Source organism: Aethalodelphis obliquidens, unplaced genomic scaffold, assembly GCF_003676395.1.
Source record: "Aethalodelphis obliquidens isolate GAN/ISIS:26980383/991018 unplaced genomic scaffold, ASM367639v1 scaffold2, whole genome shotgun sequence".
Classification (NCBI taxonomy): Eukaryota; Metazoa; Chordata; class Mammalia; order Artiodactyla; family Delphinidae; genus Aethalodelphis; species Aethalodelphis obliquidens.
This window is the reverse complement of record NW_020837946.1, coordinates 93,900,849-93,919,073: the sequence shown is the minus strand read 5'-3', so window position 1 is coordinate 93,919,073 and position 18,225 is coordinate 93,900,849. Positions and strand designations below refer to the sequence as shown.

The following is an 18,225-nucleotide window of genomic DNA, read 5'->3' as shown; positions in this document are numbered from 1 at the left end:
TAATCAAAAGTGAAGAGGGAACAAGATAGAAAGAGGGAAGAGTCTAGAAAGCCAAGCACATGCCGAGAGCAGGACACATGCTCAGAAAAGACATGACAGGAACCTAAGCTTTAATCTCTCTCTGATCTTTAGGCTCAGTATCAGCAGGGTGTGAATGCTAGGGTAGAGTTGTAAATGGCCTGGCCAAGCATTAGAGGAAGGCCCAACACAGAGCCAATCTGCGAAGACCAAGAGAGGTTTTTTCCCTTGTCTTTTTTGGTTCTCTTTTTGCTCTAGGCATTTAAGAACATCTTATCAAAACATGAGCTGACCACAAGCTTAAGGAACAGACTGCAGAGAGCATATACAACAAAGAATAAGTCTTTAAAAATAGTTTGGAAAAGTCACTAAATAAGCAAATACAAAGCACACAAAGGAACAAGAACAAACCCAGAGAAGGAAGAATCTGATTACCAAAGTTACCACATTATACTATTCAAAATGTCCAGTTTCAACAAAAAAATTGAGGTATGCAAAGAAAAAAGAAAGTACAGCTCACTCCCATGAAAAAAAGAAATTGGGCTTCCCTGGTGGCGCAGTGGTTGAGAGTCTGCCTGCCGATGCAGAAGATGCATGTTCGTGCCCCAGTCCAGGAAGATCCCCCATGCCATGAAGCCTGCGCATCCGGAGCCTGTGCTCCGCAACGGGAGAGGCCACAACAGTGAGAGGCCCGCGTACCGCAAAAAAAAAAAAAAAAAAAAAAAGAAATTAACAGAAACTGTCACTGGAAAAACATTGGACTTACTAGACAATGACTTTAAATCAACAGCCTTAAATATGATCAAAGAAATAAAGAAAATCATAGACTAAGAACTAAAGGGAACCAGGAGAACAATGACTGAACCAAAAGAGACTATCAATAAACAGATAGAAATTATAACATGAAACCAAATAAAAATTCTAGACCTGAAAAGTACAATAACTTTAATGAAAAATTCACTAGAGGGTCATATACCTGATAAGGGACTTGTATCCAAATATATAAAGTACTCTATATGAATAGCTAACAAGCACTTGTAAAGATGTTCAGCATCACTGGTCATTAGGAAAAGGCAAATCAAAACCACAATGAGATACCAATTCTCATCCTTACCAAGATCACTATAATTTTTTTTAAAAAGTGTAAAATGTTGACAACAATGTGAAAATATTGGAACTCTTGTACGTTGCTGGTTGGAATATAAAATGGTGCAGCTGCTGTGGAAAACAGTTTAGCAAATCTATAAAAAGTTAACCACAGAATTAGCATGTCCCAACAATGCCACTCCTGTGTCTATACCCCAAAGAATTGAAAACAGGTTTTCAAGCAAATGCTTGTACACAAATGTTTATAACAGCATTATTTGCAATAGCCAAAAGGTAGAAACAACCCAAATGTCCATCAACAGCTGGATGAATAAACAAAATGTTGTATATCCATACAATGGAATATTATATTCAGCCATAAAAAGAAATGATATACTGATACACACTATAACATGAATGGACCTTGAAAACATGCTAAGTGAAAGAAGTCAGACATAAAGGTCACGTACTGTATGATTCCATTTATATGAAAAATCTACTATAGATAAACCCACAGAAACACGAAGCAGAATAGTGGTTGCCAGGGGGTGGGTGGGAGTGGAGAGTGACTTCTTAATGTGCATAAGGTCTCCTCTGAGAGTGTGAAAATGTCTTAGAACAAAATAGTGGTGATGGTTGCACAACTCTGTAAATGTACTAAATGTCACCACAGTATACACTTTACAATGGTTATTTAGTTTGTTTTTTTTTTTGCGGTACCGGGGCCTCTCACTGTTGGGGCCTCTCCCGTTGCGGAGCACAGGCTCTGGACGCGCAGGCTCAGCGGCCATGGCTTACGGGCCCAGTCGCTCCGCGGCATGTGGGATCTTCCCGGACCGGGGAACGAACCTGTGCCCCCTGCATCAGCAGGCAGACTCTCAACCACTGCGCCACCAGGGAAGCCCTACAATGGTTAATTTTTATGTTATGTGAATTTCACCTCAATTTTTTTAAAAAAATGAAGAGGCCTTTCTCTGCAAGATAGACTTTCAACCACCCAAACCAAAATATCTATTCATATGTTCTTTTATTTTTAAAAGAGAAACCAGAAACACCTGTTCCACAAAATAGAAAGTATTTTATCTTAGAGTAAAATAAATTGTTCACTTTTAGAAGTAACAATGTTATTTTGGGACATTTTATGCCCCAATTTTTACAGTAGGCATACATGTGATCTTGTCTTGGGCATTTGATCTGTAGGTTAGAAAATGAACCTAAACTAAAGACCGGTCAGGCCCAAAAGCCAAAGTTTTTTCTCCATTCCTTTTCCAGGCCATCTACCTCTTTAACATTCAGGACTGCTCTATTCAGCTATTCTAAAGGGTTAACATGATCTGGAAGCAATGAAAAGGTCCTTTAACACCAAAGACTTGATTATGTCTAGGGCTAGTGGGGGCAGTGGAGTATACCCTGTGAATTTTAAGTATTTCCACCCTGACTTGAAATTTAAATGTATTTTAACATTCTGTCTGTAAGTGTTCTGGTTAAGTGATGTTTTCTGTGTGCTGCAGTCCTCAACAGAGTGGAACCCTTTTTGATGCCTGTAAGATTCCTGAGAACAAGAATATAACTTACTACCTTCTCACGAAGTTGTGGGATGTGAGAAACAGTTCAAGTCCTGGCTCTATTGCTTGTTAGCTGGGTGACCTTTAATATCAAGTCACTTACCCTCTCAGCCTCAGTTTCCTCAACTGTAAAATGGAGATGATAACCAGACAAAGTTGATGGGAGAGGCTAATATAACACGATGCCAAAGGACTGTACAAATGTTAGTGCTTTATGCACAGTAGGTGTTAATATTTGTAACTTATGTAATGATCTTGTGGGTATAAGGCTAATCTTACCCTGCACTGATTGAATTAAATCAGGCTCCTTAGTGAGGAAATTATGTCTCAGGGAACAAACTGAATCCTTGATATACTAGAAGGTCTGTAATAACTATGTTATAATAGAGGTGTGTTGTATTTACTGCAAAATGCTACTAATGAAATATGCTAAATGAGAGGATAGTTAATCGTTCCTTTTCCAGAAGACAAATGAATTCTCTTCCACTATTTGAGTTTCTTCAGTAAGCCACATCTTTCAGTGCTTGCAACATTCCCTGAAAATGTGAAAAAGTTAATGCATCCCAGCAGATGAGCAGTTTATTTCTTTTCCCTGGCAGGAATATTAATTACTATTATTATCAGCTCAGTAAGTCTTTGACTTCATAGGGAGTGTGTGCAGCTGGCTTTGGGAAGGAAAATGCACATTGGGGCAGTGTTGGTGTGGAGAAATCAATCAGGATTATCCACTGCTTTCCTGCCTAATAAAGGAAGCCAGTGGCTGTTGAAAAGGTATAATTTTAGGACCCTAGAAGAGGCAGCCACGCTACCTAAAATGCCTACCATTAGAATTATTCCTCTGGGTTTAATAGAGTCTTTAGAAAGGTCCTACTAAAATGTAGATGTTGTCAAATATTACAGTAGCACAGATGTCCTTAAAAATTGGTTCATGATTATGGTCAATCCCAAGGGAACAGAATCCTGGATCACAGACAAGAAGGAAGAAGAAGGAAGAAAGTTCTAGCTTTTGGGAGGCCAGGAACAGGTATGCTACTTGGGAGCCTGAGATGTCACAAGAGTCTTGGGTATACCAGAGAGCTTGGATCAGTGGGAAATGAGGCAACAGTCATCCAAGGCCATATGCTACGCTTCCTTAACCAGGACTCTGCATCCATTTAAATCACAATTTGCAGTTATAACAGGTGGTAGAAATAGCAATACAAAAAGTATTTTTACGACTTCCCTGGTGGCGCAGTGGTTAAGAATCCGCCTGCCAATGCAGGGGACACGGGTTCGAGCCCTGGTCCGGGAAGATCCAACATGCCGCGGAGCAGCTAAACCCGTGTGCCACAACTACTGGGCCTGCGCTCTAGAGCCCACGAGCCACAACTACTGAGCCTGTGTGCCACAACTACTGAAGCCCGCGTGCCTAGAGCCTGTGCTCCAGAACAAGAGAAGCCACCACAATGAGAAGCCTGTGCACCGAAACGAAGAGTAGGCCCCGCTCGCCGCAACTAGAGAAAGCCCGCACACAGCAACGAAGACCCAACGCCACCAAAAATAAGTAAATTAAAAATTTATAAAAAAAAATTTTTTTTTAACTCAAGAAGTGTTTATTAAGCATCTATCAAGTAAGGACTGGTATCAAGTGATGGAGTATGTGACCTTTATCCTATAGGACCGTTTGCCTCTTAAGGAATCTCTTCTCCCCACCCTTTCCCTGCGACTATCCCTTCTCTGAACAAGAAATGCAGTTAACAAGAACTTCACTTCCAGGTTTTTTATGCCTACTTCCCTCTCCCTTAAGAAATCACTAGCAAGTTAGAAATGGTCAAAAGTTTATCAGAAGATATCAATAAAAGGTATATAGATAGATAACAGGTATGAAAAATTTACAAACCAGATTATCACAAGTGGATAATTAACCTCCTATGGAGAGGAGTTGTGAACAGTAGCTATTAAATAATAATTAAATACTGCCAAACTGTAAGTTTGGTGTTCTACAATAGGCTTTCAAACTCAAGTTAGGTGAACAGGGAAGTGTCTTAACCAGGAAGAATGAATTGCAGAGGAAGAATGAATTGCATTTCGGCTTTAAAATCGTTTGCTTTCTTCTCATTAGAACAGAACAGACCCCTCCCCGCTTAAAATGTATTTATATCTGAGAAGGCCATAATACTGGGAATGGAAGAATTCCTGACTAGAAAGAAAAATTATTTTCTAGATTTCAATTTCATGTTAATGTGATTGACAAATGTAATGTAAGCATGGGACTTTTTAAAATTATGTTGTGTTTTGGAATTGTAAACAACTTTTAGCAAGAGGAGTAGAAATAAGGACAAATGAACCTCCAGGGAATACCAAGCAGGCAGTTCAGAACGAGATCAGCTGTTGGCACAGATGTGAGGAGACATAACTTTGGGTCTTTAGGGCTTCTACCAGCAGGTGTATTTGCTTGGTTTTAATACAGTGCATGAATACAGGAATCTAGAGATAGAGTTGTGAGTCTATCGTGGCCTTCCTCTAAATTTTATTATATACGTCCCCACATTATTTCATGTAAATGTATTCATAAAACCTAGGAAAATCCTTTTTTTCTAGTAGAACTCAAAGAATCATTTATCCTCAGCTCAAATTGAGAGCATTTATACATTTAATATTTCAGGCCTAGTAACAATCAGACTTTCCTCTTTTGTACATTCAAGCCTTCATTCCTTCAACACACAAAGCCACTCTCAGATTGATTATAAGCATAGGTCAGAGTTTTATTTCAAACAAAGAGGCTTTCTGAAAAGCCCAATTCAAAGATTCTATCTTGGCAGAGACATTTCATGGGGAAAAATGGTTAGACAACTATTGTTAGACTGGATTTTAAAAAAGAAGGAGATGACTATCTAGTTAAGGACAATTAGCCTTTTTGCATTATTGGTTTAAGTTCTTAGACTAGTTTCAAGACTAATAGTCAATTGAGTGGAGGGGCAATTTCCTAGGAGGGGCTTTTAAGCTCATTAAAGTCTATCAAAAAATTGCTCAAGTATTTTATCAATAATGCTAAACTATGTTTGGTGACAGATGTTGACTAGACTTGTGGTGATCATTTCGCAGCATATACAAATATCAAATCATTATATTATATAGCTGAAACTAATATAATATGGTATGTCAATTATACCTCAGTAAAAAAGTATAGGTTTAAATGCTTCTATTAGAAAAAGAAGAAATGTGTAAAATCAGTGATTTATGATTCCACTTTAAGAAACTGGAAGGAGAAAAGTAAACTAAAAAAGTAAGCAGACAGAAAGAAAGAAAAAATAGAGATAAGAGTCAAAATCAAAGAACAGAAACAAGACAAGAGAGACACACACACATACAGTTCCACATCAGCAATAACTGTCAGGAAGAAAATCATTACTGAATGATAAAACCAGTGGGTGAAAGTTTGATAAGGAACAAGATATTTATGTGATCTTAAAGTGTCTCCCCACAAATTACTTACTAATCATGAAGGAAAAAAATAGCCTTCATAGGAAAAAAACCTGGTGGGTCCCAACTTAACTAAATGATCAAACATCACCAATACTGGGACAAACTGGTAACATGTACCCCTGATATGATGCAGTGAAAAAGACACAACATCACTTCTGTAAAATTTCTACCCCAAATGCATAATTTGTATGTAATCATGAGGAAAGATCAAAAAAACACAAACTGACATTCTATAAAATTCTATAAAATAGAATAGAGGGACATTCTGTAAAATAACTGGACTGTAGTCTTCTTCAAAAATATCCAAGTCAAGAGTGACCAAAAAAAAAAAAATTACCTGTTCCAAATTAAGGGAAACTTCGGAGACATGATAACTAAATTTAATGTAATTATCAACTGGATCTTGGACCAGGAAAAAATAACTAGCTATGAAGCACACTGTTGGGATAACTGACAAAGTCTGAGTATGGACTGGTGATATTATATATATGTGTGTGTATATATATATATGTGTGTGTGTGTGTGTGTGTGTGTGTATATATAATAACATTGATATAATATTATATATATATCAACTTATAAATTTTCTGATTTTAAGAACTGTACTATGGTTACATAAGAAAACGTCTTTTTTCTTAGGAATAAACTCTAATTTATTTAGGAGTAAGGGGCCGTAATGTCTCCAACTTGCATACAGTTCAGAAAAATGTGTGTTTCTGTATAGATACACAAATATCTATACAGAGAAAATAATAAAGAAAAGGGGGCAAAATATAAACAATTGGTGAATCTGCGTAAAGGTTATATGGCAGATCCCTGAATTAGCCTGCAACATTTCTATCTGTCTAATCATTTGAAATTCTGTCAAAATAAAAAGTTGTCCACCACATTAATTAATCAATTAAAAATAGGAGTTTGGGGCTGGATAGGACATGCCAACCAGAGGATAAACCTAGTAAAGTGAGAAAACTATAAAGATTTTGGTATAACTGGAACACAGTGTGACTCATGCAGGATTCCAGCAGAAAATAAGATCGCATCCTGAATTGAGAAAACTAGAGAAAAAAATTAATAAATGGATTATTTACAAAGGTATGGAAAGCTCCATTACCATTCCGGGCCAAAAGACAGAGAGGGCTCTGTGAAAAGGGCCTGCTAACAGGAGCCAAGATGTTTAGTTGGAGCCAAGTTGATGACTCCAAAGGGAGGGATCTGGGGCATAAACACTTTCCTCCATTCTCTAATCTCCTGCCTATGTTGTCCATTAGTTAAACCCAACTAGAAACCTGAGGTCAAGGAAGCCTGTTGTACAGTACAGACAGGTCAGCTTCCAGGGGACAAACAGGAGTAAAAAAAGATATCCAGAGAGCAAGTGGATGGGATGTGAGGGGGTGAGGGAGGAGAGTAAGAGAATGCAAAAGTGAGAACAAGAGAATGAAAATGAACATGATGTTGCATAAATATGAAGATGAGGACTTCAACATTAGATAACATGCTGCATTTTAATTGCCTGTAAGGCAGCCAAGTGGAAGTGTCCAGCAGGCTGCCATATACCCAGGACTTGAGGCTTAGGAACTAGATCTTTGTTTATGGATGAGACTGCCCAAGCAGCACAAATAGAGTGATAATCAAAGATGAGAGAAACCCAAGCTAAGAGATATGTGTAGTCAACACTTAACATTTTTTCACCATTCATCTACTTTTTCATCCTGTGCATCTGTTTTTCTCTCCATCACTCCACTGAAAGTGCACTTAATAAGGCTGCCAAATCCAACAGAGACTCTTTAGCCCTTATCTTTTTCATCCTCTTCTAAAGCATTACTTATTAAACACTTTCTCCTTCAAATATCTCTCACTGCATTTTTTTCTAATACCACTTTTTTTCTGTCTCTCCTTCTCTGCCTCACTGGCTCTCTCTGCCTGTGGACATTCTCCCTCTGTCTTGCATTCCTGGAAGCACTCCACCCCCAGTGTTGATGTTCCCTATGGCTCTAGCCTTAGCCCTCAGTAAAAACTATGGAGGCCAGTAGGCAGTAGAAGACATATATATATATATATATATATATATATATATATTTTTTTTTTTTTTTTTTAATTTTTTCAGTACACGGGTCTCTCACTGTTGTGGCCTCTCCCATTGCGGAGCACAGGCTCCGGACGCACAGGCTCAGCGGCCATGGCTCGCAGGCCCAGCCGCCTCTGCGGCATGTGGGATCTTCCCGGACCGGGGCACGAACCCGTGTCCCCTACATCGGCAGGTGGACTCTCAACCACTGTGCCACCAGGGAAGCCCTAGAAGACATATTTAAAGCTCACGCACACACAAAAACCTATTCATCAAAAACCCTATATCCAGGGCTTCCCTGGTGGTGTAGTGGTTAAGAATCTGCCTGCCAATGCAGGGGACACAGGTTCGAGCCCTGGTCCGGAAATATCCCACGTGCCGCGGAGCAACTAAGCCCGTGCACCACAACTACTGAGCCTGTGCTTTAGAGCCCGCGAGCCACAACTACTGAAGCCCATGTGCCTAGAGCCTGTGCTCCACAACAAGAGAAGCCACCACAGTGAGAAGCCCGTGCAATGCAACAAAGAGTAACCCCCGCTCGCCGCAACTAGGGAAAGCCCACACACAGCAATGAAGACCCAATGCAGCCAAAAATAAATAAATAAATCTATAAAAACAAACAAACAAAAAACTCTATATCCAGCAAAACTATCCTCCAAGAATGAGGAGAAATGAAGATATTCTCAAATAAACATAAGTCAAGAGAATTCAATGCTAGTAGACTTGCCATACAAGAAATGCTAGAGGATGTCCTTCAGACTGAAATGAAATGACACTAGACAGAGAAGAAATCACAATGGAAATTAGAAAATATTTAATACAAATGTAATATAAAACAAAACTTTCCAAAACTCATGAAATGCAGCTAAAGCAGGGCTTAGTAGGAAATTTATAGCTCTAAAATGCCTATATTGAAAAAGAAGAAAGATCTCAAATCAATAGCCTGTATGTCCACCTTAAGAAACTAGAAAAAGAAGAGTAAGCTAAACCCAAAACAAGCATAAGAAAGGAAATAGCAGATACTAAAGCAGTTATAAAAGAAATAGAGAATAGAAAAACAATAAGAAAATCAATAAAATCAAAACTTGGGTCTTTGAGAAGATCAACAAAATTAGCAAACCTTTAGCTAGACTGACCAAGAAATAAACAGATAAGATTCAATTGTTAAAATTAGAAATGAAAGAGGAGGGTATTACTAGAGACCTTACAGGAATAAAAAGAATTATAAGAAAAATATGAGCAACTGTGTGCTAACAAATTTGATAACCTAAATGAAATGAAGAAATTCCTAGAAAGACTACAGAAACTGACTCAAGAAGAAATAGAAAATCTGAATAAACCTATAATAAGCAAAGAGATTGAATCAGTGATTTTAAAACGTCCACAAAGAAAAGCCCAGGACTAGATGGCTTTACTGCTGAATTGTATCAAATTTTTAAAAAAGAATTACAACCAATCCTTCACAAACTCTTCAAAAAAGTACAAAAGAAAGCAACACTTCTTAGTTTATTCTGAGGCCAGCACACTCCAAAACCAGAAAAAGAAATCACAAGAAAACTACAGACCAATATCCCTTATGAATACAGATGTGAATTTCCTGAACAATATTTATTAAACTGAATCTAGCAACACATAATAAGAATTATACACCATGATCAATTGAGATTTATCCCACAGATGCAAGATTGTTTCAACACACAAAAATCAGTCAATACACCATATTAATAAAGGACAAAAACTACATGATCATCTCAATAAATGCAGGAAAAGCACTCAACAAACTGATAGTCTTTCATGATGAAAACACTCAAAAAGGAGTACAAAGGAACTTCCTCAACCTGATAAAGAACGTCTATGAAAAACCCACAACTAATATCGTGCCTAATGGTAAAAGATTGAAAGGTTCTGCTCTTACCACTTATATTCAGCATTGTACTGGAGATTGTAGCCAGGGAAATTAAGCAAGAAAAATAAATAAAAGACATAAAAATTGGAAAGGAAGAAGCAAAATTATTTGCAGATGACATGACCCTGTATACACAAAATCCTAGAGAATCCACAAATAAACCATCAGGGCTAATAAACAGATTCAGTAAGGTTGTAGGATAAATATACAAAATATATAAACACATACAAGATAAATATATGAAAATTACCTGTATTTCTATACACTAGCATTGAATAATCCATAAATGAAATTGAGGAGACAATTCCATTTACAATGGCATCAAGAAGAATAAAATACTTGGGAGTAAATTCAACTAAAGAAGTGTAAGATTTGGACACTAAATTACAAAACATTGTTGAAGAAAATTAAAGAAGACCTAAATAAATAAAAGACATCCCATGTTCATTGGTTGGAAAATTTAATATTGTTAAATGGCAATACTTCTCACACTGATCTATAGATTCAATGCAATCTCTATCAAAAATCCAGGGTTTTCTTGTTTGCTTTTTTATTTTTGCAGGAATTGACAAGCTGATCCTAAAATTCATATGGAAATGCAAGGGACCCAGAATGGCCAAAATGATTTTGAAAAAGAAGAACAAAATTGGAGGACTCACAGTCCCAATTTCAAAATTTTCAACACAGATACATACAGTAATCAAAACTGTGTGGTAGTGGCTTAAGGACAGACATAAAGATAACTTATTTTGAACAAAGGTACCAATATAATTCAATGAAGAAAGAATAGTTTCTTCAATGTATTATAGTGGGATAACTGAATATCCACATACAGAAAAATAATAATAATAAAGTTGGATCTCTTCTTTACAATCAAAATACACAAAAGTTAACTCAAAATGGACCAAAGACCTAAAGGGAAAAGCTTAAACTACAAACTCTTAGAAGATAACATAGTTGTAAATCTTTGTGACCTTTTAGGCAATAATTTCTTGCATATGACGCCAAAACCACAAGCAACTAAAGAAAATAGATTAAATTCATTAAAATTTTAAAATTTGTGCTTCAAAAGATACAACCAGTGAAAAGACAGCCCACAGAATGAAGAAAATAGTTGTAAATCATACATCTGATAAGTCTCTAGTATTCAGAAAATATACAGAACTCTTACAACTCAACAATAAAAAGGAAACACGTGGGCCTGAATAGACACCAAGGATATAAATAGATATTTCTCCAAAGACATACAAATGGCCAATAAGCACATGGAAAGATGTTCAATGTAATTAGTCATTACAGAAATGCAAATCAAAATCACAGTGAGATACCACTTTGCACCCACCATGATAGCCATCATCAAAAAGATGAATAATGACAAGTGTTGGTGAGGATTTGGAGAAATTGGGACCCTCATACATTGCTGTTGGGAATGTAGAATGCTGCAACCACTGTGAAAAATAGTTTCTCAAAATGTTAAACATGGACTTACCATATGATCCAGCAACTCCACTCCTAGGTATATACCCAGGAGAAGTGAAAACGTGTTCATACAAAAACTCCTCTGTACACAATTGTTCAGAGAAACAATATCATAACACCCAAAATGTAGAAACAACTCACATGTCTATCATCTGATGAATGGATAAACAACAATGTGGTATATCTATACAATGGAATATTATTTGGCCCAGAAAGGAATGAAGTACTGATTCAGGCTACAACATGGATAAACCTTGAAAAACAATATACTAAGAGAAAAGAAGGCAACATACTGTTTGATTCCATTCATATGAAATGTCAGAAGAGGCAATTCCATGGACCTCCTTTACAGAAGGTAAATTAGTGTTTTCCAGGGGCTGGAAGGAGGTAACAAGGAGTGCCTGCTAATGAGTACGGGGTTTACTTTGGGGTGATAAAAATGTTCTGGAATTAGATAGTGGGAATGATTACACAAATTCATGAATATATGAAGACCCACTGAACTGTACACTTTTAAAGGGTGAATTTTATGGTATGTGAATTATATCTCAAAAAAAGAAGCGGGGGGATCTCCTACACCCCTGAATCCTAGTCTTCATTGGTGGAGACAACTAATGTTACTTGTTTCTTGGCTACCATTCGTGAAATAGACTTTATACATACAAACATATATTTGTGTGTCTATAGATCCCTTAGTAGAAACAGAAGTATGAGCATAGCAAATACACTGTCCTAGACTTTGTTTTCCCCCCTTCACGATATAACTTCAAGATCATTCCTCTTTTTTTAATTAATTAATTTTTTAATTGAAGTATAGTTGATTTACAATGTTGTGTTACTTTCTGCTGTACAGCAAAGTGAGTCAGTTATACATATACATATATCCATTCTTTTTAGATTCTATTCCCATATAGGCCATTACAGAGTATTGAATAGAGTTCCCTGCACTACACAGTAGGTTCTTATTATTTTATATATACTAGTATGTATATGTCAATCCCAATTTCCCAGTTTATCCCTTCCCCCTCTTCCCCCTTGATAACCATAAGTTTGTTTTCTACATCTGTGACTCAATTTCTGTTTTGTAAATAGGTTCATTTGTACCATTTTTTTAGATTCCACATATAAGTGATATCATATGCTATTTGAATTAACTTTAGTAAATTCCATATGACAGTTATTACACTGTATTTTCTCAATTACAAGATCATCGTTTTTTTCTTATTAATCAATTTTTTATTGGAGTACAGTTGATTTACAATGTTGTTTTAGTTTCTGCTGTACGAGATCATTCCTCTTTATAATATAACTTGGTGATTATTTCATTACAGCATATGCAAGTATCCTTCATTCCTTTTTATTTTTGGATATGCTATAATTTAGTTTGATAGTCTTTTGCTGCTACAATAGTGTTGCAATTAACTTCCTTGATGTATTTCCATTACATGCATATGGGTGGGATACTTTCTAGAAGTAAAATTTCTGGTTGAAAATATGTTCTTATTTTGATAGATGGATTGATTATTGATTATTGATTTAATGTCTCTCTTACTAGATTATGAGTTTCTTAAGGAGAGGGAACATTTCTATTTTTTTCCCCAAAATTTGTTCATTTATCACTGTATACTATTCCATTACAAAAATATATTCTTATTCATTGTACTTTTAAAAAATTATAGTTAATTTACGTTAGATTCATTTCAGGTATACAACATAGTGATTCGATATATTTCTATACATTACAAATGAATCACCACAATAAGTCTAGTAACCATCTGTCATCATACAAAGTTGTTTTTTTTTTTTTTTTTGCGTTACGCGGGCCTCTCACTGTTGTGGCCTCTCCCATTGCGGAGCACAGGCTCCGGACGCGCAGGCTCAGCGGCCATGGCTCACAGGCCTAGCCACTCCGCGCCATGTGGGATCTTCACAGGCCGGGGCACGAACCCGTGTCCCCTGCATCGGCAGGCGGACTCTCAACCAATGCGCCACCAGGGAAGCCCCAAAGTTTTTTTTTTTTTGGCTGCTTCTGCACTGGGACTTGGAGCAAGCGAGTTTTTGCACCTGCCCTTTAAGGATGGAGCCTCAGTTTCCAGCCTCTAGCTCTCCTAAACATAACACCCACTGGTTTTCAAAGCCAGGTATTTTGGGTGCTTGCCTTCCCAGTGCAGGACCACCAGGCTGGTGAACTCAGTGTGGGACTTGGACCCCTTGATCCTCAGGGAGGACCTCCACAGTTGTGATTTTCCTCCTGCTTATGGGTCACCATGCCAGGAATGTGGGTCTTGACAGTCCACGTCTCCACCACGCTACCTGTCAAGTTGTGGTTCTTTCTTTATATCTTTAGTTATGGAAAAAATCTTTTCTGCTAGCCATCGGGTCATTCTCAGAGATAGTTGGCCTGTAAGTAGCTGTAACTTAGGTGTGACAGGAGCTGAGCTCAGGATCTTCCTACCCTGCCATCTTGATCTTTCTCTATCCCCGTTTCTGTTTTGTTGACCAATGTAGCAATCTAGATTTTAGCACATTGCTTGACATAGTGCTTTACTTATTTGTAGACAGACAGGCCTGTGTGCTTTATTGTACAAAGTGTCAAATAGAATTTCAAAGCTACATCATTAAAAAGCAAACAACAGGGCTTCCCTGGTGGCGCAATGGTTGAGAGTCCGCCTGCCGATGCGGGGGACGCGGGTTCGTGCCCCGGTCTGGGAGGATCCCACGTGCCGCGGAGCGGCTGGGCCCGTGAGCTGGGCCCGTGAGCCATGGCCGCTGAGCCTGCGCGTCCGGAGCCTGTGCTTCGCAGCGGGAGAGGCCACAACAGTGAGAGGCCCGCGTAATGCAAAAAAAAAAAAAAAAAGCAAACAACAATCTAGTTTATAGAGATGGTAATTGTTTGGGGGGGTTGGTTGGTTTTTGTTTGTTTGTTTCTTTTCTTGTCATCCAGTTGTTTGTTTTTTATGTTTTCCTTTTAAACTCCAGTATATTTTCAAAAATTGTGCGGGTCAACTGCAATGCATCATTTTAAGAAATATAGAATCCTTAATTTCATCTGAAGACATCAACATGTTTTATTAAATAAACGCCTGCTTCTTATATTTGAGTATTCTGCATTTCAGTTACTTAAAAAAAACAAGGGAAGATGGGGGTTGATTTGCAGCTTTAAGAGACCTAATAGCGGCACCTGCTGGAGAAAATGTCAGAATAAGTTTTGAAGCCATTAAATCTTAAAAATTTTAGATCAGTTTGTTTCTGTTAATCAGGAAGAAATTTGTTATTTTACCATAGGAGTGCTTGTAATATGTAAATATAATTAAGTTTACAAGAGGTTCTTTGATGTTCTGCAAAATTAGAGATAAAAGTGTTTTTTCCTTTTTCAGGATAAAGTCATTTTGGGAACCGATTACCCCTTTCCACTAGGTGAGCTGGAACCTGGGAAACTGATAGAATCCATGGAAGAATTTGATGCAGAAACAAAGGTATGTGCCTTTTACTTCATGATCTTCTTCCTGAATTTTCCTGCTCTAATTGTGTTTGATTTCAGAGCACTTTGCTATGTGATAGCAAAGAACAGAGAAATCGTTACACTTAATATTCCTAGAACTGTTACTTGATCTCCAGAAATAGCTGACCTATTAAAGGGCAAAGGAAAGTTAAAATGCTGAAAGTCAATCTAGTACAACTAAATTCATAAAGCCAAGAAAGAAAACGGTAAAGAAGCACATAATAATAATATATTTAGATTTGCATGTTAGATGAATGAGAGAAATGTCTAAATTTTTCCTTTAATGTTTCTGTTACAAATCTACCAATCTCAAAAGTTGTAATGATTCTAGTTATTTGGATATTGAGACTAAAGTCTTGATTAACAGAACTCAAGGATCCAGAACCCTCAAGTAACTGGATTTTTTTTTTTCTTTTAGCATTTGACTTTTAGAGTGGCTAAATGTGCCTTAATGCTGCCACTGCCATTCTGCCCCTCAGGCTCCTGAACGAAAATGAGGTTAAAATGAGACTCAGTGTCCCCAGATTTCCTCTCTTTTGCCATCCCCTTCCCATCCCACACCCACCCCCAACAAAACAAGTTTTTCCTAAGACTTCACTGCCAATTACTACCAGGGGACAGGGATGGCCAAAAATGAAAACATGGGGATATATAAATTCTTAACAAATCTTACAAAAGTTTTAGTCACTGTCCTTTTGTATAAGTCTTGGCTTTCCTCTAAACTAGAATCCAAAATTTCTCTTCAACTCTAATTCTCTGCTTTAATTTTTAAGGATATATTAGCTCATCACATCTTCTCAGTAGGCTTGAAGTACATGAACAGATGCCAACAAAGGTCCTTTTTCTTATTTTTAGATTTATTTTTTATTTTAGGCTGCGTAGGATCTTAGTTGTGGCACTAAGGACCTTCACTGAGGCATACAGGATCGTTCGTTGTGGCACACGAGCTCTTCCTTGTGGTGTACAGGGCTTTTCTCTAGTTGTGGCGCACAGGCTCCAGGGCGTGTGGGCTCTGCAGTTGTGGCACAAAGGTTCCACAGAACGTGGGCTCTGTAGTTTGTGGCACGCAGGCTCCCTAGTTGAGGCGCGTGAGCTCAGTAGTTGCGGTGTGTGGGTTTAATTGCTCCATGGCATGTGGGATCTTAGTTCCTTGACCAGGGATCGAACCTGCATCCCCTGCATTGTAAGGCGGATTCTTTACCACTAGACGACCAGGGAAGTCCCAAGGGTCCATTTTGACATATACTAGTTGCAAGTTATTGACTGGGAGACCTCAGACTGCTTTAAACAGGAAGTTTCTCCTTTGGCACTTACCCACCTTAAGGCACTAAAAGTCTTGAATTGTTAAATATATACTTATTAAAGTAGTAAGCAATACTAAGCTTTTTAACTTTTTATATCAAAGGTTTTATATCAAAGGTTGAGAAATGAAAAACTTTCTATAACATTAACCAAAATTAAACTGAAACCAGATTACCCCAAGAATCTTGATTAAGATTTTAATGGAATAATAATTATTATTATTACATGCCTTTTGTTATTTAATTTTATGTGCTTATCACTTTCAAGTTTTCAGAAAATCTTGAATAAAAATTTTATATTGTCACAAATTCATGACATTCTGTGTAAGGTTACTCATTATAACACTGTTTGTAATAAAACTAAAAACAATCTACAGGGGAATAAATAAATAATAACATATCCATACAATGGATTCTATACAGCCATAAAAAAATATTAAGAATCGATTTCTAAGATATATTAAGTTAAGCAAGGTGCAAAAACTGCATATAGTATACTTCCATTTGTGTATGGTATACTATCCATTTGTGAAAAAAAATTATAAACCTACATATAAATGCATAAAATATTTCTGGAAGAAGGACAAGAAACTGATAACTCTGGAAAGAAAAAATAGTGGTTGGGTAGCACTAGTGAAAGGAAATGTACATTTTTATACCTTTTGAATTTTGAGCCACATGAAGGTAAAATTTCACTAAAAAGTTTTAAATGAAATAAATAAATCCATTTGATGAGCACAACCAGCCTGGGAGATAGGCAAATGCATTCCACCATGTAGATGCAGAGGAGAAAAACAAGACTTGGGGGTTGAGTGATTTGCCAAAAGGGATATAACTGCTGGATTACAGCACATGGACCCAACCCCAGATCTCCAGACTCCAGGATCAGGTTTCCATCCAACACACCAAAATGTATCTCCTTCAAAGGATACTCAGTACCAACCTATTTTATTATTTTTATTTATTTATTTTTATTTGGCTGCGTTGGGTCTTCGTTGCTGCGTGCCGGCTTTCTCTAGTGGCAGCGAGTGGGGGATACTCTTCATTGCGGTGTGCGGGCTTCTCATTGCAGTGGCTTCTCTTGTTGTGGCTCACGGGCTCTAGGGCACAGGCTCAGTAGTTGTGGTGCATGGGCTTAGTTGCTCCGCAGCATGTGGGATCCCCCCGGACCAGGGCTCGAATCCACATCTCCTGCACTGCCAGGCAGATTCCCAGCCACTGCGACACCAGGGAAGCCCCCCAACCTATTTTTTTTTAATAAATTTATTTATTTATTTTTGGCTGCCTTGGGTCTTGGTTGCTACGTGTGGGCTTTCTCTAGTTGTGGTAAGCAGGGGCTACTCTTTGTTGTGGTGCGCAGGCTTCTTATTGCAGTGGCTTCTCTTGTTGCAGAGCACGGGCTCTAGGCACACGGACTTCAGTAGTTGTGGCACGTGGGCTCAGTAGTTGTGGCACACAGTCTTAGTTGCTCTGCAGCATGTGGTATCTTCCCGGACCAGGGCTCAAACCCATGTCCCCTTCATTGGCAGGCGGATTCTTAACCACTGCACCACCAGGGAAGCCCCACCCAACCTATTTTAAAAAGCAAATAGTTTCTCACAGCAGCAACAGTCACTTCTGAATCTTCCTTTAGAGGAGGATGGCCCAAGTGTGAATCTGGGAAGAACCCTGAATAAGAGGTCCCTGCCTCAAATTACCCACTCTGCAAGGCTGTGTGAGAACCCTGAAGTGGTCATGATATATAGATACACACTAATGGTATGGATATTACACGACGCCATACATGTTTCCTTCCACCCTCAATTACATACCTGCCTTTTGCAAGCGGGATATATATC

The 18,225-nt window shown here is 37.9% G+C and overlaps 1 protein-coding gene and 1 long non-coding RNA gene across 3 annotated transcripts in view; one reads left to right on the top strand and one right to left on the bottom strand.

The window, feature by feature from the left end:
- LOC113633854 (uncharacterized) overlaps positions 1–18,225 on the bottom strand; it is a 162,521-nt gene that overhangs the window by 108,958 nt on the left and 35,338 nt on the right. The gene's annotated exons all lie outside the window — the stretch shown is intronic.
- ACMSD (aminocarboxymuconate semialdehyde decarboxylase) overlaps positions 1–18,225 on the top strand; it is a 62,302-nt gene that overhangs the window by 42,441 nt on the left and 1,636 nt on the right. For both annotated transcript variants that reach the window (XM_027132502.1, XM_027132514.1), the window contains one exon: positions 14,962–15,060. In XM_027132502.1, coding sequence (XP_026988303.1) covers positions 14,962–15,060 — 99 coding nt within the window. The remainder of the gene's footprint in view (positions 1–14,961; positions 15,061–18,225) is intronic.